The sequence below is a fragment of the Aethina tumida genome, chromosome 4, assembly GCF_024364675.1.
Source record: "Aethina tumida isolate Nest 87 chromosome 4, icAetTumi1.1, whole genome shotgun sequence".
NCBI lineage: Eukaryota > Metazoa > Arthropoda > Insecta > Coleoptera > Nitidulidae > Aethina > Aethina tumida.
The window spans coordinates 267,608-292,792 of NC_065438.1; the positions used below are offsets into that span (position 1 = coordinate 267,608).

The 25,185-nt window shown below is 32.1% G+C and overlaps 4 protein-coding genes across 6 annotated transcripts in view; 1 reads left to right on the forward strand and 3 right to left on the reverse strand.

The window, feature by feature from the left end:
• LOC109594264 (uncharacterized) overlaps positions 1–13,955 on the reverse strand; it is a 107,083-nt gene extending 93,128 nt beyond the window's left edge. For all 3 annotated transcript variants that reach the window (XM_049966887.1, XM_049966889.1, XM_049966886.1), the window contains exon 1: positions 13,675–13,955. The gene's annotated coding sequence lies outside the window, so the exon portion shown is untranslated. The remainder of the gene's footprint in view (positions 1–13,674) is intronic.
• Positions 13,956–14,476: 521 nt separating this feature from the next.
• On the reverse strand, positions 14,477–18,598 carry LOC109594301 (major facilitator superfamily domain-containing protein 1-like). The gene is made up of 9 exons (XM_020009509.2): positions 18,218–18,598; positions 17,233–17,383; positions 17,055–17,180; positions 16,794–16,999; positions 16,044–16,254; positions 15,367–15,580; positions 15,195–15,292; positions 14,926–15,138; positions 14,477–14,869 (listed from the first exon to the last, which is right to left on the reverse strand). Exons 1-9 carry the CDS (start codon positions 18,369–18,371, stop codon positions 14,746–14,748), a joined length of 1,497 nt encoding a protein of 498 aa, XP_019865068.2. The 5' UTR covers positions 18,372–18,598; the 3' UTR covers positions 14,477–14,745.
• Positions 18,599–19,326: 728 nt separating this feature from the next.
• Positions 19,327–20,235, forward strand: LOC109594302 (chromatin complexes subunit BAP18). Its single transcript, XM_020009510.2, has 4 exons — positions 19,327–19,429; positions 19,479–19,570; positions 19,747–19,845; positions 19,914–20,235. The coding sequence occupies exons 1-4, from the start codon at positions 19,412–19,414 to the stop codon at positions 20,131–20,133; spliced, it is 429 nt and encodes a 142-aa protein (XP_019865069.1). The 5' UTR covers positions 19,327–19,411; the 3' UTR covers positions 20,134–20,235.
• LOC109594265 (probable RNA methyltransferase CG11342) lies at positions 20,233–21,211 on the reverse strand. The gene is made up of 2 exons (XM_049966890.1): positions 20,969–21,211; positions 20,233–20,917 (listed from the first exon to the last, which is right to left on the reverse strand). The coding sequence occupies exons 1-2, from the start codon at positions 21,197–21,199 to the stop codon at positions 20,393–20,395; spliced, it is 756 nt and encodes a 251-aa protein (XP_049822847.1). The 5' UTR covers positions 21,200–21,211; the 3' UTR covers positions 20,233–20,392.
• Between the last annotated feature and the right edge of the window lie 3,974 nt (positions 21,212–25,185).

Here is a 25,185-nt window from a genome sequence, read left to right on the forward strand (position 1 = left end):
GTCGGTCTGGTGCATAGACAAAACTCCTCTGCGCCATCACATAAATTAAACCGGAATGTTTTGTCATATCTTATGGAATTGCTTTATTATTATAATGTTGCAAGGACCGAGCACGTATGCAATCACCAGACGAGTACGGGGATGAATATTTTCCGGAAGCGATTTCAATGTTTTCCACAACCGGGAGACGGAATGGGGAATGGTGGAGACGTAAACTTTAACTGTTTTGCTTGCTTGCTTGCTTGCTTGCTTGCTTGCATCATTGCATCAAACGTCATCGCTTACAAAAGCTCAAGATAAGCCCGGTTTGATGCTTTGACTCAATGTTCATTTCGAAAGATTTTTACATAAAAACAAGTCAAGTTCTTCTAGTACAATTTATGTAACGAGTCTGTTCAATAATATCGAACCCAAGCCACACCAATTTATGGTGGGTTTCGCCAAGAACAGGCCTCCTCTAGTTTTTATGAGAATGCCAGTCACGAAAAGCACATTTATGCGCTGCTCCCGGAAAAAAGTCCTGCGAATAGGTCACATCCGAAGCGTTTAGGTCACTCCAAATGTCATCGTAGCAAAATAATCAGGTCGAGAAACACGATTTACGATCACGATGATATTTTCCAATTTTTAAATGGCATCGTGCGATGTCTGCTTAATGACTGGAGTCAAACAATTCCATCCACAGAGATTCTGATCGAACAACACCATTATAAATTTGTTAAACACAATGTATTGTATTGTAGGTTTGAAATTAGGGCACAATAAAATAATCCATCGAGATTAATTCGATACACGCACACGAAAACGTGATACGTAACCCACAGATACGAATCGCCGGTATTTCGGCCCATACACAAATGACCCTAAACGAAATACCGGTCCGTTTGTATAAATCACGTAGCGATGTTTTTACTGAAGTTTCAGGCGCTTCAAAATGCCCGAATGCCGACATTTTTTAGCCATTCCCCCGGAACGCAACAAAAGGGGAGAGCAGGAGCAGACAAGACGAGTTGTAAATCTGTCATTCGACACTGTTTACAGTGAAGAAGTGCTCGTGTATTATTTAATGGAAGAGATAGGGGTCGGGACCGGGTAATTGTCGTGTCATACCACCCGCGTAGCTGCGTCGACGACTTTTTTCATTTCGCGGGGTGGTGAGCTTACTTACTTGGGGCTGTGTCAATATAATGACGAGATCTTAATTAATATCGGAAACCAGGTTGAGTTGGTCTTTTACAATTGGGAGTCGTTTTCATTCAAATTTTTAACAAATACTCATTTTTATAAATTAAACTTTTAGTCCACTGTTTTCGTAGTATAATTTTTACATTCATTCATAACAATAAAAGTTTGAAAATATGCATAAAATAGTACTCAGTCTAAATTTAGTTATACTAATTTCATTTAATTAGACTGTTTACTTATGAAGCAAATCAAGAAGCTTATTCAGCTGTAAATATCCTTCAACTGGTACCGTAATATGCTTTAATTAAAACTTATCAATTAACATAACAATAATTAGTTTTCAGTTTATACCTTGGAAGTAAAATTAACTTTCTAAATATGTCTAAGCATTAAAATGTGAAATAATTGAAAATAATGAAGAGTAATGGAGAATGGACATAAAGTTAACAAAACCCTGAAAACAATTATAAGACGAGTCAACTCATCCGGTTAATAAATCTAAATTTACTGTCTGAATAATTCGTTGACTATTGCACTTTAATTATGATTAATACCATTTATTTAGATTTCCTGTAACTGTGATGTTCATAAACACTGTTCAGCACTTACCTTACCTTCTCTTATATTAATGGAAATATCAGAAAACTACTAAATTAAAATTGTGCGACGTCAATTAAGATGTGGACCATTAAAATAACAGAATTGTTTAAGAGACAGGATCTGTGGTTTTGGAAGGTTGTTGACATGAAGCGTGACAAATAGTGTGGTGCGACGTAAAACAAGAAGATATTACTGTGACTTTCTGAAAAGGCGGTTTCAATTACTTGTGTTACTGTCTGTATCTCAGAGAAAACTAAAGAAAACAAGTTTACATAAAAATGTAATTAAAAATGGAAAACAAGAATAATCATTGAATGATATCAAATTAGCTGTGAAAATCAAGAGGAAGTCCAAAGAATAAATTATGATAATGTGGTTTTATAAACCACATAATATAACCTTCAACCAAACGATCAAGAAGCAAACTACTAAATATTCAGGCCAATTCCCTTTCCTGGTTGTAAATTGCTCCCGTCGCAGTTTCCCTTAAAGAAACAATTTAAAAAAAGTATTTATATTACGAAAATGAATATAACAGGCTCAATATTATCGCGTTTTCGTAAACTCAACGCTGCGCCAGCATATCTAACGGCCATTATTCTTTAAACGCCCCTATAAAAGGAGAAGTTTGCTGAAACAACCTTATATTACAGTTCACAAAATATAATGCCACCCAAGTGCAGCACTACTGCTTCGGACTTTTTTGTCCAACTTTTATCTATTTGCACTGGAAAGTTTGCAAAAAGGGCGTTTTATACGAAATATTACCCGGGGTATTAAGAAGGGATACGGGCATTGTGGCAAATTCGAAATTTTTAAATATTGATTCCCCATCCATTATATGACGGTTATTACATGAAAAAAGGGGAACCATTCAATATCATAATATTTTATTAAGCAAGGGAACTGAAGCTTTTTTAATCATTGAAAGGAGTTTGAATATCATACCATAAAAATGAGAAAATTAAACCAATAATTCCTATATTCATCGCACATATTAATTTAACTTTTATGTTCTCCATGAAAAATAAGACTCTAACAACTTCAATTAATTTATTGATCGACTTCAAGGTTATTTAGTTTTTACTCTTTTGTTCATCCCTTGACAGCATTTTGTCCATGGTTAAAAAAAGAGACTAAAAAATGGATTTAATAATACATATTATAAAACTCATATTAAAATTAAAGTACTAATTACTTGAATAACTTTTTGTTCTTTTTCTAACAAGCAAGGAATAACGTCTATGCAATTCACAGTTTATTCAGTAATGATTAATTCATCAAGAAGATAATAATTATATGTTAGAATATTTATTAATATTAATATTGAGATTCAGATACAACAGAATATAAATTCACCATATGAATTTAAAACAAGATCGACGATAACATAAGCACGTAGCGACTTTAGAAAACTTACATCAGACATTAAAATTAATTTAAATTTATTGATTTATTATTAATTGAATCAACAATATTAAAATTGTCATCAAAAGTTATTTAACCGCAATTGCCATAGTAAAATCTTGATAGACTCGTTGAAAAATGTACATACATTTCAACTATTTGTTTTCCAGATTACAGAAGGTAACAAACTGAACCGTTTTTATTCAGAGATATTAATGGCCACTGATAAATGGTTAATTAATCTAACCAGATAATAAATCTTGAAAAATAACGTATCACTTTAGGTTGCAGTTTAACATAGGTGACGTGATTTACTGTTGACTATACATTTATGACGCCAGTCGATAAGGTTAATTGCAAAATTTTATGTGCAATTAAAAAGTTAAATAAATTACTTGAGGTTTAAAAAATATCTTGTCCTAATCTTTAACTTGTAAAATTGTCCGTGGTCAGCAAATAAGGTGTTTGGAATATAATTACCCCAACTATCCAGACGACTTTGGCAAAGGTAAAAGAATATAATTAGTCCGGAACTAATAGTCTCACATTGTCGCCCCTAGACACCATTTATAAGGTATAAATCCTCCCAATACGGTTTCGATTTGGTCGTTGTACAATTTACTAATTAACCAAAATTAAAAGGACTCCCTGGAAAGGGCCACACAATTAAACTGAAAGCAGTGGTAGTCCATTGTCACCCGGGAACATTTTGTGATTTTCCAATTGTACGTATCCTTGAAACAGATTTAGTAAAGCCTTTCGGTTTTGTCGATGGCAGTTCCTAAGTCCTCATGATCGATTTATTCGGTGTTAATTGAAATGTTCCTTCCCTAATTTAAAGCCAGTACGATTCGACTGTTTATTTTTACAAATTGTTAAATTTATTATACGATGTTTTGAAGAAGGCATCGAACATGCACCAGTTATGAAAGGTAGTCAATTTCAGATTCAGTCCGACATTAAAAGTCAATTAATCATTTGACCTGGTTGTGTTAAAAAATGTTAATGTAACTTACTGATCACATCTAATTTTATTAACTTTACGTTATGTAACTATAACAGTATATTATTAAAGAAACGCACTAGCCATGTGCGTAACTATAACAATTAAATAATTATTTTAAATGTTACTGTTTGACTTTAAAACCAATTGAAGCCACACATTCTGCAGTATGTACTTTTTCTTTAAACATTATAATACAATGTCAAATCAATAGTATGTATGAAAATATCAAAGTCCAGTTTTATATCGCTGACCTTACCAATTGGATTTCCCACATGTACAAATCGACAAATTCGAAAATTTCACGACCGAAAATTAACTTTTATACTCAATAAATTCATGAAATGTGTATTGAGTGAGCCAGACGACCAAACCAATTTTATTACCGTAACTAATAAATTCGGAACACACTGATGCATCAAAGTAATAATATCTTACATTGTATTAAATCATGAGAGGAACAAGTCCATAAATTGATCATCCGGCTTTTATCAATATCGTACTTCAAATGGCTGATTAACAAAGTTTCCCAATATCTTCACTGTAACTTTGATGGTAGACTGAGATTGCTGTTAACCCAATTTTTATACAAAGTAGACTATTAATTGCTTTATTTTGAAACAATATAATTTTGAACAGCATAGATCTCCCTGTAATTAACTATTATCTTGTGGTGTTTCTGTGTCAACAGGTAAATGAAATGAACAAAGAAGGAACATCCAACACGACTGATTTACTGGTTAACACACTTTGCATGAGAAAAACGGTACCGAATTGTTTTATTTCCAAACTAAACAATTGTCTTTAACAACACGCATGCAAGCATAAAAATAGCATTTTATGTATCACAGTTTGGATAAACGAGCCAACTAATTGTTAAGTGGTAAAAGCAAAGGAAGTAATTTAATTCAGCCGAATAAGCCCTGTGTCTCTTCCTCAATTGTGATTTACCACATCATTAGCATAATAACAATTTAATTAGTCTGTTACTGTTGCTAAATTTACATAATCACGAAAGAGAGAAAATTGGTGAAATAACAAAAAAATTAAATAATCATTGTAAGATTGAAATGACTTTTTGCGCGACGTTTTATCTGTACCAATGACGAATGAATTAAAGCGTGGAATCACTAACCCAGAATGAAATTGACGACGATTAATCACAAGCAGTGACATCACGCAACGAACAATGCTATAATATTATTACTGTACCTATCATGTTCAATTTGTTAATGAATATTCCGTCTTTCAGTTCTTAATCAGTTTGTTTGACTTAAGTTGGCCCACATTTCTATGTGACACGGCAACCTAATAATTGGCAGATTAATTGTCAGATAACCACCCACCGCGATGATTAATTAAGAGCAGAAATAATCGTTCACTGTTTCAAACTAGTCAGATTTCTTTCTTAAAGATTGTGCGTTTCTCTGAATTTATGCGCATCGTTTAACCACTTTTTATCTTATTTATATTTCCAATAATTCATAGAACATGTGGACAGTTTCATGTTCAGAGGGATATGTAGTTGTCGCAGTAAAAATAACATCAAATAATGATGTTAATATGATATAAGGAACATTTGATGTCTGTTTCATCAGAATTTTAATAAAGCATTATCAATTTTACTAGTTTAAATTATCAAAACACAAAATATTTGAATAATTAACCTGTGAGAGATGCAAAGGTAAATTAAATGTGTTAAGCAGCAGTTGTTATTTTTATTTTGATAACAAACTTTTAATAGCTAATTTAATTTACGGTGCACATGGGCTTGCGGTTGGCATTGTAATATTTTCAGAAATAATTATAAATATGCACATAATTTAATTAAACAACTTCATTAACACACACACACACACACACACACACACACACTACGTGGGTAGGAGAGGTGGATATTAATTCCGGTGCTGGAAAAAAAGTAAATCAAGGGACGGGCGACGTTTCATTTACCCACGTTACTTAAGAAAACGTACTTATCCACCGGCGGACTTTCATTCTCATTTTCAAAACCAATTTAAAGTAAAATACCGTCCGCATTACCCGTTGTGTATTCTTTTCATTTTATTTTCCCCAACTGTAACCCGGTATAAAATACACTTTCCATTTCAGTAAACAATCGTAAATTCGCCAAGTTACGGCGAGATATGACTTTAATTAAAACCACCGGTACCGTACGAGATACACGGTTTAAATTTCTAATACCTTGAAATCGTTTTTGCCATAAAAGTAGCCAATGATGTGTAATAACTAGGTAAGTAGATTCCTTCTAAACCGCAGCATCCCGAACAAACACTGATACATTTTATTAGAAACGACTCAATATCGGTTTTTCTAATAAGAATTTCAATGTTAAATTTTATTTTAACTGACAAATTAATGAACGTTCGTGACAAATTGTTTTAATAAATTATAAAGTTAAATTGTACGAGCTCAATTTTGATTCGGAAGCACATTAAAAGATAACACTTTTCATTTATCATCCGAATTAACTGCTCTTGAAAATGTAGCCCATGAACAGATTACAAAACGATCCTTAATTAAAAGATATCATTTATTTATCTCAGTTTATGTACTCATTAAGCCGGCTAAAAACAAAACAAAACGAATTAAATCGTGGTCGGAATGAACTTGCCATAATAGGCTTCGTTACTTACCAACAACATTAAAATTATAACATTTTCATGTCGGCTAAAAGAAACAAGTGCTCCGTTCTAAAACCAGTAGGTGCACAATTTAATATTGCACTTATATATACAGTTTAAATTACACTCAAATATCTTGTTACCAAAAATGCTAGAATCTACTTATTTTTATTTTAATCATTAAGCTGAAAAAAATTCTACCAAATAAACATTAATTAAAGATTGTTCAGGTTAACACCTCAATTCTCACCTTAAAATTGAAGGCAATAAAGAGCAAACGAAATAAAAAAAAAAAAGAAAAAACCAAGTTCTCGTTTAACACTAGATTGTTATCAGACGTAAATCACACAAAGGGCGCGATGCAGGTTAGAATTTATCACTCCCCAGTGTCTCCCTGTCAACGGAGCTATAGTTTTACATGGGCCACGTTATGAAAATGCGCACAGGGAGGAACTAACTCACAAATTTCCCTCCTTGTAGATTTGCTTTGTGTTTCATTTGGAACGCGTGCTGTTTCGTTTTTTATGGAAATTGACGACATTTTTTGCCTTTTACTTCGTTTGGTATCTAGTTTATCTAATCGATAGGCTGCAAGTATTACTCATGACTCATTATATATCGAGATTAAATATTGATTTATACTGAAACTTTGTTGTTCCACAAGTGGAACTAATTATGATGGTTTTATTATAAATATTGGTTTCAAAAAATTTTTTCTTCCCACGCGCATTCAGTTCTGCGCACATATAAATATATAATATATGTATATAAGGTTAATGCGCATCCAGGTTGCGCAACTCTGCGCATATAAATATTGCGCACTCTCAAGAATGACATTTAGTTCTGTTTGGGATGTTTTAGAGTGAACATGTCTGAGATTTTAACCTTCGGATTTCCAGTTCTCCAGGTCCTGGCGAACTCCTTGAAGATGGTGTGATGGCGTTCACCTCTTGGAGGTAGGTTATACTTTTATTCAATGACTCCCCCAGGTCCTGGGGGAGTGGCTGAAGAAGATATCCTCTATGGAGATGACGTCCACTCCTCCAGGTCCTGGGGGACCTGCTGAAGAATGTACCTCTATGGAGATGACGTTCACTTCCCCAGGTCCTGGGGGACTGGCTGAAGAATGTTTTCACTATGAAGATGATGTCCATGCCCCAGGTCCTGGGGAATCGACTGAAGATGATCTCCACTATGGAGACGACGTCCATGCACCAGGTCCTGGGGATCTGGTGAAGAAGGTCTCCACTATGGAGATGATGATCACTCCTCCAAGATCTAGAGGGAGAGAGACATCCACTAGATACTCAATGAGCACTAGGCGACACCCTCGCGTTCCTACCATTTATTAATTCCAATGTTGACACTCATTAACACTCACACGCCTTTAGTAGACTGCTTTTTGATCTACTAATTTCCCTGATACTTAAATATCTATAACTAGATCTAGGTAATTTCGAATTTAAAAAATTATATTTATGTGTAACCCAATTTTTAAATATAAGCCCCACGTCATAATATTTTTGCCTTATTATTAATATTAATAACACTGAACTTAATTAATATTTTATTTTATGTGCATTGCACATTCACGTAAAAAGTCTTTATCTTGTAAATGTTTAGTTTCATCAATAGACTGTCGGGGCGCTTTTGTAGCGCCGTGTACGAAAGGTCATACAATGAAATGGAGCTGAGTTGAACTGTGATGAGCGAACGTGGTTCGAACAACAATATCACCTCAAGAGTAATGATACGCATGTTTTCATTATTCCCGACGAATTGATCCGTTGGTACGCGTTGTGAATACAAGTCTCTATTCAGCACATTTTCATCATTTTTAATATACATAACTGTAACATTATTAAGTACTTTGTGCCAAGAATAATAAAGAAAAATTAGAAATTACAAAGTTTGCCTATTTAATTTTTAATAGCACTGTTCTTATTGGATTTCTTGAATCAAGTCGTTTGGATTCAAATGTATAGGAAGTCGAGTGGTATCGTACCCTTTTTTATTTTCCTTTACACCGAACTCAATTTTACAGTAGATCATCCTCTCGTTTTCCACAGCAAATAACTCTCGAATAAACAATACAAACAGGATTAGCATTGATTTTACATTCTGGCCGACTGGTGTTGGCACAAACGAGACAAATCCCCAACATTCCTCGCATTTCTATAACTGAAACGCGTTTCCGTCCCCTTTCAGACGATACCGTACGATTTTTAGTGCTCCCTCCAGTTGCTGAACTATTTGCGGCCGGGAAATTGGTGGCCGTCCACCTCTAAAAGGTGGACCTCCTAGCCACTAACCGTTGACAGCTCTCGGGGACTTATTGCAATTTAGTGCGTGCACGAAGAAAATAAGGGGACCCCGGAAAAAGCAATTCCCCAATTCTTAGCGATATATTCGACGGTGAATGGTCCTGGGAAAGATCCAGACGTTACAACCTGCAGACATTGATAAAATTGAGCTCTTATCGCCGGGCTGATTGCGGTCTGTGCATTTCTGCTTTGTGTGCGTCAAAACTTCACACTTTCATAGAGAATTAGTTGTCACAAAGAACGCTTTATCGCCACGGTTCGTTCAGAAAACGTGTGATCATGAGCCAGAGATAGAATGCATATTCTAGGATCATATGATATGATTATATTAATTTGCATAGCGACAAGGTTATCCATTTGTATTGTTATTTCAATGTATTATACGTAACATTCCTGACATTGGGAAACGTGGGTGTCACATTTTTAGAATAAATTTCGAATAAAGCAGATGCTTCTTGGTCTTTATCATGGAAATCAGATATCACCTCAAAACTCGTATTGCATTTATTACCATTTAACATGTATATGTTTATACAAGGAGATCCGAATAGAGATATCCACTTTCATTGATGTGATTGCCTTCAGGTATTACATTCAATAATTATTTATAGAAAAAAAAATGTTTGAAACTTGGTCATTTGCACTAAATGGTCCATTGTGGTGCAAATGGACATTGGCACACGATACGATTTGATATCGCATCAATTTATTAACCATAGCCATTGTTCCCCCGATATTATCAGACCATATGACTAAATCGACACATGAAACTGGGCGATAAAAGGGATTTTCTCCCGTGTTCGTTCACGAAGTGCGTCGGTGTTTAAACAGCCTCGGGCCTGTTGTCGTTTCAAAAGAGATAGCGCCGTTCGCGTATTAAATATAAAAGACCGAAGCACGCCCACTATTTCACTATAACGTTTCATTTCTAGCGGTATGTCCGTGCCTTCTGGTCAATTACACCCATTGTCTTCTGGTTTCGCGAAACAGACGGCGACGACGAAAGGGAACGCGATCGGTGCAAAAATTTTTACTCAATGGTTTGTTTGTTGTTTACGGTTTGTTGATGGCGTAATGGCAAACTACCAACATTACGGTGGTTCGGGCTAATAATTATTTGTATCGTCTTGGAGCACTGCCAGTATTTCCAAGCAGAATGAAATTTTGGCTTCAAAATACATAATATTACGTATCAGTCATTAATAAACCATGATGGCTGTAAGAATAAACAACGCATTCTTATCCACCTTCATTCAAACCTTTTAAATATATTCACTTTTAATCCATTTAACACGATAATCCTAGAGGTTTGGGGCTGTTTTGATGATAATGAGAGAATGGACGTATCTGCAAACATTATTATGCCAAATCCTATCACACATTACTCAATTTCGGCGTATTTTCTAAGCAATGAGTCAGAAGTAAGCGGCCCTTACGCCTCCACTATGGAGATGATGTCCATTCCCCCAGGACCTAGGGGACATACTCGATAACGGAGATGACTTTCACTCCCTCAGATTTTGAGATAGCAAGTCCCATCATTCATTGCTCAATTTTTCTACTAATATACGTAAAATAATAGGAAACAAACAAGGTGGGATGAAGAAAGTTTTAAATATTCTTAAAAAGTGGGGACTATTAGATAAAACTAAGAGAAGAAAGGTGTGACAACGTTATGGTTGGATCGCTGATGACGCCGTTTGTCTTGCAAACGTGCTTAGTTGCATTTTTTAATGATCGGTGTGTTTCCTGAGCAATGAGCCAGAAGTAAGCGGCCCTTACGTCGTATCGTATACATAATAAAATTCCGGCCCGTTACGCCCTCCTCCTTTCGCCCGTTTCCAATCCGAGACTATGAAATGCCGCCGCCGCTGAATAATAGGGAATTGTTAAAATTTCATCTCGAAAAAACACGACGTCATGAAAAAATAAAGGCAGGTTAACAAACTTTGAGGGCGTACGTGTATAGATGGAGGCAAGCACTCGGAAAACTTTTCATGTCACCCGTCATCGGGGTCCGGATTTTTTCATTTACTTGAACACGTTCTGGGTGAATTATGTATGTTTAGTTTATTATGCCCGGAATGGAATTCAAGTGGACACTTTCATTCGGTTTAATGGAGTTCATGGAGGTGGCAAAAGAAATGTTTTTCAAAATAACTCACTAAAGTTGCTGCTGAAAATAAAGCTCTCATATATCACATATAGATTTAAAATGTGATTAAAAGCTCCCCGAATCTAAATACAATCTAATACAATTAAATAGAGTAGAGTTATTTATAGTTCTTAATTTAAAACACTAATTAATACCTTAATTAATTATATTTTTAATGAAAGGGAAATATTTAAAAATTTCTTCCAACTTTATGTGGGAATTTTTCAGTGAGAAAGGAATGTTGATATCGAGGAATCTAATAAAACAACCAAATCCGCAGCATAATCGGTCAGTGAGTAGAAAAAGTCCCATTATTCCTACCATTTCACGGGGATTAAAATCATAACTTTGAAACTTCCACCTATTAATAAACCGGACACACCTGATTCTAATTAGACGTTAATTAAATATCAGCAATAATTTAGTTTGGTTATGTAATACGAGATTCAGTGGATCAATAAAGTTAGTAATTTTTTATTGTAAGAAAGTCCGTCATCTAGAACCCACTAATTAACTAGTTAAATATTAAAATGGATAATGATTTAAATTCTAGTCGAGGCATGATAGGCTTCTTGAACTCCGTAATACGCTGTAAAGGACAGTTTTGCTTTTATTTTCGGCGTTCTCGTTTCACCAACTTAGCCACAAAGAGGGAAATGGAAATGAATGAAGAAATTGTTTTCAGGATTTATTATTTTGCTGGATTAGCTACGTTTTCCTCTTTTTAAACAGGACCTTGATTCTTGCATTCCTTTATCAAAAATTTTTATGTATAATTTTCTATTTTTAAAATTAATTAGTATCTCCCTCAGTTATTTGTAAGGGGCAGTTATCTCTTTAAGAGAACAGAGAGAACAGTGTTCAGAAATGATTTACTGGATTAATTATCAGTTCTTTAACAATCATCGTAATCCTTGTAGTTTACACATTTCTATTGGATGAATGGATGGATGGATGGATCTCCTAATAACAAAACCCCGACCCAAGTAGACTAAAACTAAGCCAACAACAATAGCATCGTGGCTATTAATATCCCGTGGGCAGTCCCTGAGAACGCGGAGCCTAATAAGACAAAACGAGCAAAAACCAATTACCTGCCATATGGTTACGTTTTGCAAAATAAAGAAGATAAAATAAAACAAAATGAAAACGGCGCTGTTTTGCCTGTGCGGGTCACGAATCGTGTGGGCGTCTTACTTTGCCGCCAACCAGTTTGGCCTCGCACTTCGAACTGTTCTTAACAACTATTATTCTGTGCTTCGATTTTTGGTTTATACCTTTTTATCTTGATGATGGAAGATGACGCCGTCAATCCTTGTGGGACTTGTAATTGATGGGTGATTGAAATGTACTCTTAATTAGGGATAACCAGTTATGCGAATGATATCTATGCAAATTTTATGGATAGTTGTCTTAGTAGTTTCACCTGTAATAATGTATAACGAAAAACAAACATCAATAACCAGTAGTTTTTAATTCATTTCCACTTGCAACTTATAAGCAAGTTAAAAGTACAGATGATTAGAGTCTTCGTCTTTTTCCTCTCATATTAGTATTTATTATTATGAACAAAAATAAAGATAATATCGTTAATTAAATTTAAGTAGATATTTTGATGTTATTTAAAAACAGTTGATGCATTAAAAGTTCAATGTTCACTGTTCTATATTTCTTAAATTAAGATTCAAGTATCAGCTGATTAATAGTTATTAAAATATACCTACATTCAAGCGATTACAGCGGGTTTCGTCACTTTTAACATACGAAACAACTCATTTGTCCTTGGAAAAGATGTTATTCTGGCTAACACTCATAAATTTTAGTCTGGTTTGCTGTGTTGCACCAAAATAAAATAACAAAATCATTGATCTGACGTCTCAGTTTTCCAATAAGAAAACACACATTTAATTAAATTTTCAATCGATGACTCAATCAACTCATACAATTTTCAAAATGAGATTAAAGAAGAGCGTCTAGTGATATTATAATTTCCAAAATCTTCTGTAAAATAAATATTTTATTTTAAAAATTTACATTTTTAGGATACTTTCGATATCTTTATTAAAAAATCAACAATTTATATTGTTTAAAAAATATTTACCAATTAATAATTTATATTTTTCAAGGTGAAGTAAATATTTATATTTATTTTGATTAAAATTTGAGAATGTTTTAATCAAACAAAAAAATCTAATAATAAATGAGATAATCACATATTAAAAAATAGAATAAAATCACTTAGATATGGGGTCAAAATATTTTATTCTAAATAACATTAACATATAAACAATTTAAAAATTAATAATATTAAAAATATGATAAAAGTATTTCTAAAAATTGTGGACATAAACTTACCTGATTGTCCCGAATCAAAAACGGCGTCGATATCCCAAAAACGTTTAAAAAACAAAATAAAACACAAAACCGGCACCGGACAACACAAAGTAAAAGAGCATCAACAAAAATAAACCCCCGTCCACAGCACAAATAAATAACGCACAACGTTTGCACAGATGAAATCGGTAAGCAGCGTCGTCAATAAAAACATAAACACATGGTCGGGACTCGATCCGCTGGTCTCGTTTCGTCTAACATATACACGACGTCACCCCCACAACAACTCGGCGCACACTGCGGCTTCGCGGCGGTGGTGCCGCGCCGATCGCGGGTCGCGGGTCGCGGGTCGCGTCTTCATCTGATCGAAGCGCGGATGCGGTCCGACGGCGCATGCGCACCTGTCTTACACTTTTCACACATGTCACCGTTTTGCGATATTTTTTACACACAAACGGCGATATTTCATTTTTTTCACGGGCTTCGAACTCTTTAAACTGTGATATCTGCATTTTTGTGGATGCTCTCGCTTTCTCGCATTTCTGCGCACAATTAACTTGCTCTATCGCTTGGGAACCCACTATCCACTAATGACATTTTAGAGTCTTCGCCCTATTACCACTTGGTGCCATCCTCCAAAGTCTCTTCAAGTGATGGAATATATTTTATAATTAATTTTTGTAATTACTTTCCCCTAACACAAGACACCTACTAATATCATTTGCCCCCTCTCACCCTTTTACCACTTGGCGTCATCCTCCAATGTCTCTTCAACTCGCATTTTTTATAGAGAAGCGGAGGCTTTTTAAATAAAATCAATTTTTCAATTTTAATATATATTTGTATTGTAAACCCTAATTAGGAAATTAGATAGAGATAACCCTCATATATCTTTTTGTACAAAATATAACGATTTAAGTACACCTATATACAAAAATAAAAATGGTCTCTATCACATTCAACAAACCTATAAATATATATATATAAAAATTCTTCATAGATCTAACTTAGTATTTATCTAAGTTTGGAGTAGTCTTTTAATCTTAGAATATCACGTCATTATATTATTTAAATTGTCTTAAATTGTACTTTTCATTCATTTGCACTGACCGATTCCTTTGGAGGAATGCTGTGTCTCACATGAAAATCGCTGTCAGTCAAATTTTCGGTCGATGTACAACCAACTATGCTTTGTCTTTCCACTATCACAGGATTCCTGAAACAAAATAATAATGAGAAGTTTTACATTGTTATTTCCAATGAGGAACTAACCCGTCGTTTAATAAAGCCTGTCGTTGAGCTGGTGTCATGTTAAGTGTTCCGTGTTGAACCCTATCGAGGACAAACAACCCAATGGTCGCCATTAAAGAAATAAATAAGCAAATCATAAACAATATTTCTAAATTTTTAAAACCAAAGTGGTCGATGATTGTTCCAGCGACAATCGCCATAACCGCAAGACCCAAATTTTGGACGGATTGACACCTGAAACAAAAATAGAAGTGCTTTAAATTGTATATTTCCTCCTTATAGTAACCTACACTCCGTAAGCCGTTCCTAGCTGATGTTCAGGAATAATTTGAGATACCAAAGGCCACAAACTGCTAGCGAGTGCTGAATATGATACTCCCATTATACTCTAAAAAATAATATATATTAGACTTATAATAGTAATTTTAAAGTTTATACAGTTTTGTACAAGAATAGACTTACCAATCCAACGTAAGGATCAATTGAAGTAAATGTAATAATTGAATGTGAGACAATTGTGAAAACGATAGCCACCAAAATAAAGACGATATTACGCCCGATTTTGTCAATTAACAATCCTAAAATTGGAGATGCGATACCAGAAATCAAGTACACTATACCAGCCACTGAACTTGCTTCGTCTTCCGTCATGTGGAATTTTTCTATAAAGTACTTCCTAAAATCAAAATAAAACATTTTAAATATAGACAAAAAATATAACTAGGACAATTAAATGTATAAAAATTAGTAATTAAATTACACATTGTATATAAGAATTTTAAATATTATTTTTTTTTTTAATATTTATTGAACAACATTATTTTATGTTTGAGACATGTGTTTATGTTATCATCTTAAATTCATAATACTAAAATAATTGATAAAACCAATTAAACGTATTTATAACTACCACTATCAGATACACATAGTGACACACTTAATAAAAATACTCAAAAAAATTTTAATACAATAGAATATACTTGAAATACAACGTGAAATGGAGTGTGAAGACCATTACTGTTTTTGCTTATTCAATATAAATATATATATACACAAATAGACACAGACAATATATATATATATATATATATATATATATATATATATATATATATATATATATATACAAATCTACTCACTGTACAAAAGAAACAAAGGGGAAAATAGCGACATAATACGCTACACAGATTACTGTGATAAACCAAAATGTTGTTTTGAATGTAAAAACATCAGTTAATCTAACAACTTCTCCTGATCCACTTGCATTCCTGTTGGTCATTCTTTCAGCCCTTTTATCAAATATGCTCAATATTAAAGAGCAAAACATTGACAAAACACATGTTGCAGAAGCTGAAATAAATTGTGTGTTATATATTTGTTGAATAAAAATAAAACTATTGAATTACAATGTTGTATGCAAAACTATCAATTTATACCGTTGATTACAATTTTGCAAAACAATCATTGAATTTAAAATGAATATTTATCATCTCTCATGAATGGTGAATCACATAAAAGTTTTATCTGAATTACTTTCCTAAAGTACTTAAAAGATCTATGTATCTTGTTCATACAATGTAAGATACTCAACCAATTTTGTAATTTACCGTTGAATTTATTCTAATAAATTAATATCAACAACATAAAAATTATTTATGCATATCAATAATGAGAACTGAAAATATCTAAAATTATTTAAAAGTTAAAATTTAAACGTGAAATAAAAACAGTAATATCAATAACAGTGATACTTAAGATTAAACAAGTAATTTTAAATCTGCAATTCACGTTTTGTTATTCCTTAGCAACTCAGATTATAACAGATAATATTATTAATTGCTCTTGAAAAGTAATTTGGTGAAACTTAATGGAATAATATAATTTTTTACCAATAAATAAAACAATGCCCATGCCCTCAGGACCGCTAAAAGACTTATGCACCCAATTGTAAATGGGACCCATAACTTCGTAGTTAACGGTACTTCCAACTCTGGCGAAGCTTAATTGCAGACCGAAAACCATATTTAATTCTTTTCCCTTAAACCACAGAACAGCATAGTTGTTTTGTCCTACAGCCAGCGATTCAGCGCCAATACTAAAATTCATCACATAAAATAAAGGTAATGTAGGAGTAAGAGATATTTTATTACCCAAAAATGAATCTTCCAACCAGCATCATCCAAAACCAATTCAAATACGTTGCTAGAGCAAAGACAAGTTGTCCTAAAAGAGTAAGTCCCATGAATATATTGGTACCAAGCCTGATACCAAAAACTCTGAAACACCAAGAGATTAAAATAGTATTTTATTTTGAATATCTTATTTTACCTGTCAATAAGGTAACCACCAATAAAGCACATGAAAACATTGGGCCAAGAATAAAGTGAGTATAGAAGGCCATATTCAGTTGAGCTTAGATGCAAGTCATTCAGAAATTTATTCTCTAAAGCCCCTGGATTGTCATAACAAAAATATGAACCTGAAAAAGATAAAAAACATTGTTAATATTGGAATATCAAAAATTATTGAAATATAATTAAGTATTGAGAGCAATATTGTAAATTGATGCATTTATCTTCAACTTTATCAAAACAAATAGTTACTTACTTATAAATATTATCACTTATTTAAATATTTAATGAATATTAGGAAAATTTAAGAATTTAAGTATTTAAATAATATTTATGATCATTATTACATAACTATTTTTCAAAACTATTGATCAATAATATCAAATTTTTATATTGAAACATTTTTTTTATTTTATCCATATTGAACAATATTTTAATATACATAACACTATTATGTAAAAGTAGAAGTATGTTATGTATATTCAATGTTTTTATTTTCGACTGAATTGATACCTTTTAAATGTAAATATTTGCTTAATTTGTAAATATTTAATGTACTTTTTTGCTGATAATTTCAATTGACATAATGATACACAAATACATAAACTTTATCAATATTTAATATGCCAATTAAGATTTCTTTTCACCATTTCTCTTATTTGTTAATAAAACAATGTAAATAAACTCAAGTAAAATGTGTCAAGAAATAGATGTCTTCAACATAAGAATATTGTACAAATAAATATTATAAATAGACATATAAAATTTATTGTAGCAAGCACAATACATACATCATAAAAATATTTTTTAAGTATGTATCCAGTCATGCAAATTATGAGTCACAATAAAAAATGGGAACACAAAATAAAAAATAAAATGTACATGCGCCAATTTAAAACATTTTAATGAACAAAGAAAACTTATTTTTTATAAATAACTTAAATAAAATAATTGTTACTCACCAAAACCTAGAAAGCACAAAAAGACAAGCACAATGAATCTATGTGCCCCGCGTCGAGGATGGCAAAAATAGTTGAAACAGCCCCTTGGCAAGTCATCTTCAGTTGAATCCCTTGTAGAGACCTCAGTCTCCTGAATGTTGGGACCACCCTCCATGTCTGGCTCTCAAATCGAACTGATTAAATGCGGGAGGATATAAATCTAGGAACCTATTGTGTTACAATAATGGTAATACGCCCCACTTAGGATGTATCTATCGCTACATGAGGTCAATTGATAGTATGATTTTGAAAAAATGTCAAGTGCACACAACTTATTATTCACAGTGGTTTTGTAGTGTCGGATGTGAACGTCTATGATGGGACAATACTATCATTACAGCTGATGCATCTAATCATCATATGGATGTGGTAAACATAAGTCGGCGTTGTCACGTTTAATTTTAGAAGCGTTGTTTTAAATTTTTATTAATTTATAAAATTTAAAAGGTATTATTTTATTAAGGTGTCATTGTTAAGTATTTAAATTAATTTTATACGTGGCTCAATTATCAAATTAGTCACTATTGTTGATTACCACAGAGATTAAATAAATTCATTTAAAGTTAACATCTAATCTTTGATTTGCTAATAAAATTTGATTATTTTTTCTTGGAACCTCCAAGTTTTTCACTAACCAATATAATCAAAATTTTAAAATGTAATATATATAATATAAAATTAAAACTTCTAATTAAGATATTTATTTGTAATATTGTATTATTATTTATTAATAAAGCTTTCTTAAACAATAAATATTAATAGAATACAAAATATGTGTTTCATCTTTTAAATTATGTTATAAATACCTGGTTGAAGGAAATAGTTAATAATATCACAACATTGTAGCCAAAAGTAAGCAATCCTAGATTTAAACCTAATTTTACAGATTCTTCTATAACATTTTTTAATTTTATTTGAATTTTATGAAAATAGTTAAAATTATTTTACTAACATTAAATTAACACCATAAATATTACAATGATGAAATATATGGGTTTATTTTAAGTATTTTTATTAAAATAAAAAATAAAAACAAAGTGCCATCTATGTTACACTCATCGAATCTTCAGCCGGGTCACAAACCTTCAAAGAAATCAAACATCGTCATATAGGTTATGTTTGCAAACAACGTCTGAAAGACCAATATAAATTACAATGAGTTCCGCCAGCAAGGTAAATTTAAAATAATCTGGAATACCAATTTGTAATTTTGGCGATTTAGGTAGGCGAGATTTTCACCGCAGCCGGACAGGCATTCAATAGGCTCGGAGATTTGACAATGCAACTACATCCAAACGCCGAGAGTCCCACCGGGTAAGTTTTGTTTGTTTAACGCGACAGAGCTTATCGTTTATCTTTGAAATCAATGGAGTTTGACTCAAGGTCTTTATAAGTGTGTCATTGAAGTATTAAGAGTATTATTCACAATCTATAAATAATAATTTATTCAATGCACTTAAGCCATACTTCAAACTGCCTTGCTTTTCTAGAAAATGGACAGACGAAGAAATTGAGATGCTTAGACAAGTAGTCAAGCAATTTTCAGATGGTTTAGAACAAATAAGTGAACACATTAAACGTCGCACTGTGTAAGTCAATATCCCAATTTCTTCTGAGTTTGAACATAACTAATATGTTATTCTTTTACTAAAATCAGATCACAAATTAGGACGGCACTAAAGAAAAAAGCGTTTGAAGATGCTGGTTTACCACCTGTGAGACAAATTAACACAGTTCAACAGCAAAGTCAGCCTCTTATGAAGCAAGAAGTCACATTAAATATGTTAAATGCAGCAGAATCAGAAGTTGATGTTGAAGGGCTTCATGAAGATGTAAAATTGGAATTTGATGGGGAAAATGAGGAAGTTTCATCTTAGTTTTGTACATTCAAACACAAATATCAAATTGATATTTTACTCATTATTTAGAATAATTTAATTATAAAGTAAGATTTAAGTTAAATAAAAAAGTAAAATAAATTTTATGTTGTTTATTTGAATTTAATTATGTACCAATATTTATATAGAATATATGTTTATAAAAAAATTCTTTAAAAATATGTTATTTCTTATCAAAATATAATTTTGTCTTCTGTGATTAAGTGAAACAAAAAACATATACATTTTATTACAAACTTTATGCATGTTTAAAAAATAACAATTTTCTGCTCCATTCAGTTCTATCACTTTCACATAATTTTATCATATTACAGTGGTTGAGTAAGTATTTTTCTATTATGTCCTCCACATTTTCCCGTATTTTTAAATCTTTAAAACATGGGAATTCCTCTTTTGATTTTCTTAACCTTTTCACTGCTGATTTGTAGCACTTCCAAGGTTGTGGTTCTATTACAAGTATTTCAGAGAGGTTTGAAATGTAATTTAAAAATTGTTTTAGTCCCTTATCCCCATGATTAATGTGTATCCACATTGTTACAGAGAAACAAAAAGTGGTGGTAAAATGTTGGATATTATGTGCAGTCATAATTTCCTTTATGACAGTATTATCTTTGAGTACATCAGCACACTTAAAGTGCAATTTATCTTGAGAATAATCATGTACAGCTCTTTCAATTAATTTTGGATCTATATCAACTCCATAAGTTGTTGTGTCATTGCACACGTTTTGCGTAAACAAATCATGTATTACTTTAGTTAAGTTCTAAAAACCACTATTTAAATTCGTTGGAACTGAATTGTTTCATTAAATTACCCCAGCATTGCATCCGATATCCAGCAGCACTTGTTTCTTTCCTTTTTCATGGTCCCATATGTTCATCAGAAGATGCTCAACTCTTTTTTCAGGCGGATGAAATTGGTAATAATTGATGAAATTACCGTAACGAACTGATCCTGGATCATCATTTTTATACTGCAGTTCATTTTGATTTAAATTAGTATTTACATCGGTATTCATTTTATTTAGGTTAATTTTTCTGTACATCAAGTCAAGAATAATTTTTAAAAATATAGGGATCTATAAATGCGACACCTATTATGCCAGGGTGGTACGTTATTTAATTTAAATTCATATTTATAGATGGCGACACTGCTTCCATAAAAACAAATATTCGAAATAAAAAATAAATGCATAATATTGTTAACTACGTTAATTGCAGTATTGTTTATATTTTAATGAAGTTATAAAATATGATTTAGATATGGGAATCCTCCCCAAATAATAATAATAATAATAATAATTATAAGTATAGACAAACCAATGTACTTTTTATTATATGATTTTTAAATATTAAATTATAGGTTTTCTATAATGTATTGTGCTGAACTGTGATCTAAAAAATAATATCTTTTTATTTGTACGGTTTTCAGTCGAATTAAATATTTGCAATTCTTGTGAAATTCGTAAACATTAAATGCGCACAGGTGTTAATTATTGTAAAACTAGTTTCTGAAAAGTGCCATTTATTTATAAAATACATTTCCAAGACCTAATTTGTTTAATTAAAACTGAAACAATCCAAGAAATATTTGTAAAATTTTGCAAAAAAAAAATGTACGATACACAAAAGAAGAAAACAAGTCGGTATCTCTAATATTTGCTTTTGCAATAATATTTATATTATTGTGACATTACATTTGCAGTAGATCTGAGTTTTGTCCCCGACCTGAATCATGAGAGGGGACCTTGTCATTAGTCACCTAGCCCAGTTATACTTGACCTAACGCAATCCACAAATTTTATAATTGGATTTTGCTCACTTTTAATTGTGAATTACTCGCAATGAATCGATCTCTCATTTGCATATATAGTACGTGTAATATTGCCAGTGCAACAACAAATTGGTTTAATTGGATTTTAAATGTGCAAAAAATGCAAAAGAAGAAATTACGAGTGAGTCATGTGATTACATAGTTCTCGATGTTTTAATTTAATTGCATAATAATGTTTGTTAGCTTAGAATTAATTTATAACTTATCTACTGCTTCCAAACTACACATTTAAAACCAAACAGAAAAAATAGAATTGGTTATATATATAATTCAGGATCTATGCGTTGACATTGAAGATAAATTTTGCAACGAAATAATCGCAAACGTCCGGCTTTACATGATCACTATTTACATTATTTATATTGTCAGTGTTGGTCCATATTTATTTATACATTTGCGAACACGCGTAGAACAGTGATGGATGGTTATTATACGACTCCCTCCGGGATCAGTCTCTATCTAAATTTGAACGAAACAAATTAGTGGCGAATCCAAAACGATTACAGAGTATTGAGGAATTATTATTATCGACATGTGACAGTTTTATGCAACATTGTGGCCAATCGTCGGTTATCGTGCAGACAAAAACTTCTCTTTCGTAAACACTTGTTGCACTTTGAACCAAATTATTATCGGGGTCTTTACAACATCCTCTGTTTGCACTGTCGATCAGGAACGTGGAAGCGTTCTTGGGAATCTGCATTCGTTCACTGTTTTTCGCTCTACTGTTTTTATTCTCCTGTTTACGTCATGCGAATTAGAATGATTATAATAATTGTTGTTACTGGTGTAGGATTACCAATTTATTATACTTCAAAGTAGTCTAGCAACTCTATGTGATGTGCTGGAACGAATTTATAATTAACACAATTAATTCCTTGGTCTTATCCACTTATCCTCAAAACATTTTTACTCTAGGTAAAAGTTGTAATTTGATTCAATTGAAGTGACTCACTCTTTGATCACCAATGTTGTTTATTACTCGCCTGTTTACATTCGTAATATCAATAGAATTATTCACTTAGAGCAATTCATTTAAATTTGTCAGTAACAAACACATTTGAAGTATTATTATCCATAATGGTGCAACTTGGACTATCTGCCAGTTTGCACGTTCACACATGGCAGAAAATTCTGCTTCGTGATCAGGGCGTTCTGGAAAATAATCGCGGTTGTAAACAATTAATAGAAAGTGAATGGGATTGTGTTTTGGGATAAGTGCCCAATAAAAATGATTACGCTCACTTTGTGTATCTTTGTCTGTCTAATCAGAATATTGTACATGTTGTTGAAAAAATCTCTTCCTCAGGGAATATGATATATACAGTAAAAGTATGTAAATTTGCTTCGTAGGATCAGAGGCTTCCCAATCGGTATAAAAATCCTTGTTGTGTTTCCTGGAAACAGTTCATTTGTTTAAAATTGTCTCTTTGTTTAATAATGGTTATTCCCAAGTTTGAAGTTGAATATACTTGAATTTTGATCATATTTAAGATATAGTTTTTCGATAAATTAAATGTACACATACAAATGCAAATGAATTCGTTAAAACAATAAGATAAACAAACAAAATTTGATATGTGTTCCATCCTTTGTTGTGTTGCGTACTGATTAAAAATAGTTATCACTTCGGAATTTAAATTAATACGAATACAATATTTATGACATGTTTTATGATTACGTGACACTTTGCATTTATTTTTATCATTTGAAAAGCCACAAAATTATCTGAGGCACTGGTCAGAATTTCATTCGAATTAAATATTTCGTAAATGCGGTTATCAATATCTTTATCGGCTTTAGTTAAGTGAGAGATCAACGTGCTGATGAAATAATTGATAGATAACGTAATTTCAAAAGTTGCGAAAACTTTTAGCCATTAAGATTGTTTAAAGTAGCAAAATGTAAGAGGACTTGTAGCAACCCCATATTAAATAACCAGATACGTGTGCTGAGGTTTCGTCACAACATAAATTTGAGAGAATTCCGCAAGGGAATAAGTTTCAAGAGAAAGAGGCGATTAGGAAAGGCGATTAACAAATAATAATAACGGATTCGTTTGCATCACGGCGGCAAGACAGTGAACTGGCGAAATGGAATTTCTAATGGATGATGCAAGAAGAAATTGTACGGTTTAGCGTGGTAGAAAGGAGGGAACGAGTGTAAATGAACTTTGGCGAATAGGCGAGAGATTTTTTTGAGGACTTTCACCACGGTCATTCAACCAGCCACTGTCGAGTCAACATCATATTGACCTACCGCAAGCCTATTTACAGTATTGATACGCTTTATTTACCCCACATTCATTGTTTATTGTAAATAATGCCGCTTTTACAGCCACCACGAACGCCTTGCTTTGAGGAATACAAAATTCTACTTACAGGGCAAAAAACAATTTTATAAACAAACGTGATCTTGTTATCTTTTCCTAAAACAGCAGTAAAATTATCGTTAACCTCATGCTTAGAATACAGGTGCAATTATTTGAAATTTTATGAATGTTTGCAATTATCATAAAAATAGTAATGTAAATGATAAAATGTTATGTTTATTAATACACAAATGTTATCTCTAATTGATTATTTTTTACCAATACATTTCTTCACATTTAGAGATTTAAATTAATTAATAGTAATTAAGATTTATAAAACATATTTTATTTTTATGTGTACTTTTTTGACTTTTTTAAAATTTAACAAACGATTGGAATGCCTTCGATCCCATTGAATTTTGAGAGAGATATCATGAATAGAGTAAGAGACAGTAAGTTTGCATCTTTTACTGTCTCTGTCGGGCATGATGCCTCTCTCAAAATTCAGTTGGATCAAACGGTTATATTATTTTTATTTATTTATTTTATGTAAATCTACCATTTTAATGATGACAAATACTGTCATTTAAAATGTAAAATTGCTAATATAAAACTTTAAATAAAAAATTGGAATTTTTAAAATTTAAATTAATAGTGAGAAATTCCTGAAAAATGCTAATTTTAATAAATAGTTTAGTAATTATTTTCTAGAAATATTTTCAAGATTCACTTTGATGGTTGCGGCGGCATTTCTTAATGTTCAAAAAATTTATATCAAACCACATTTAACAAAACATATTTAGTTACCCTGAAACAAAAACAAGTTGATAACTTGTTACCGCAGAAAACAAATTATGAAAATATGTTTGTTTGTTTTCGTCTTACAA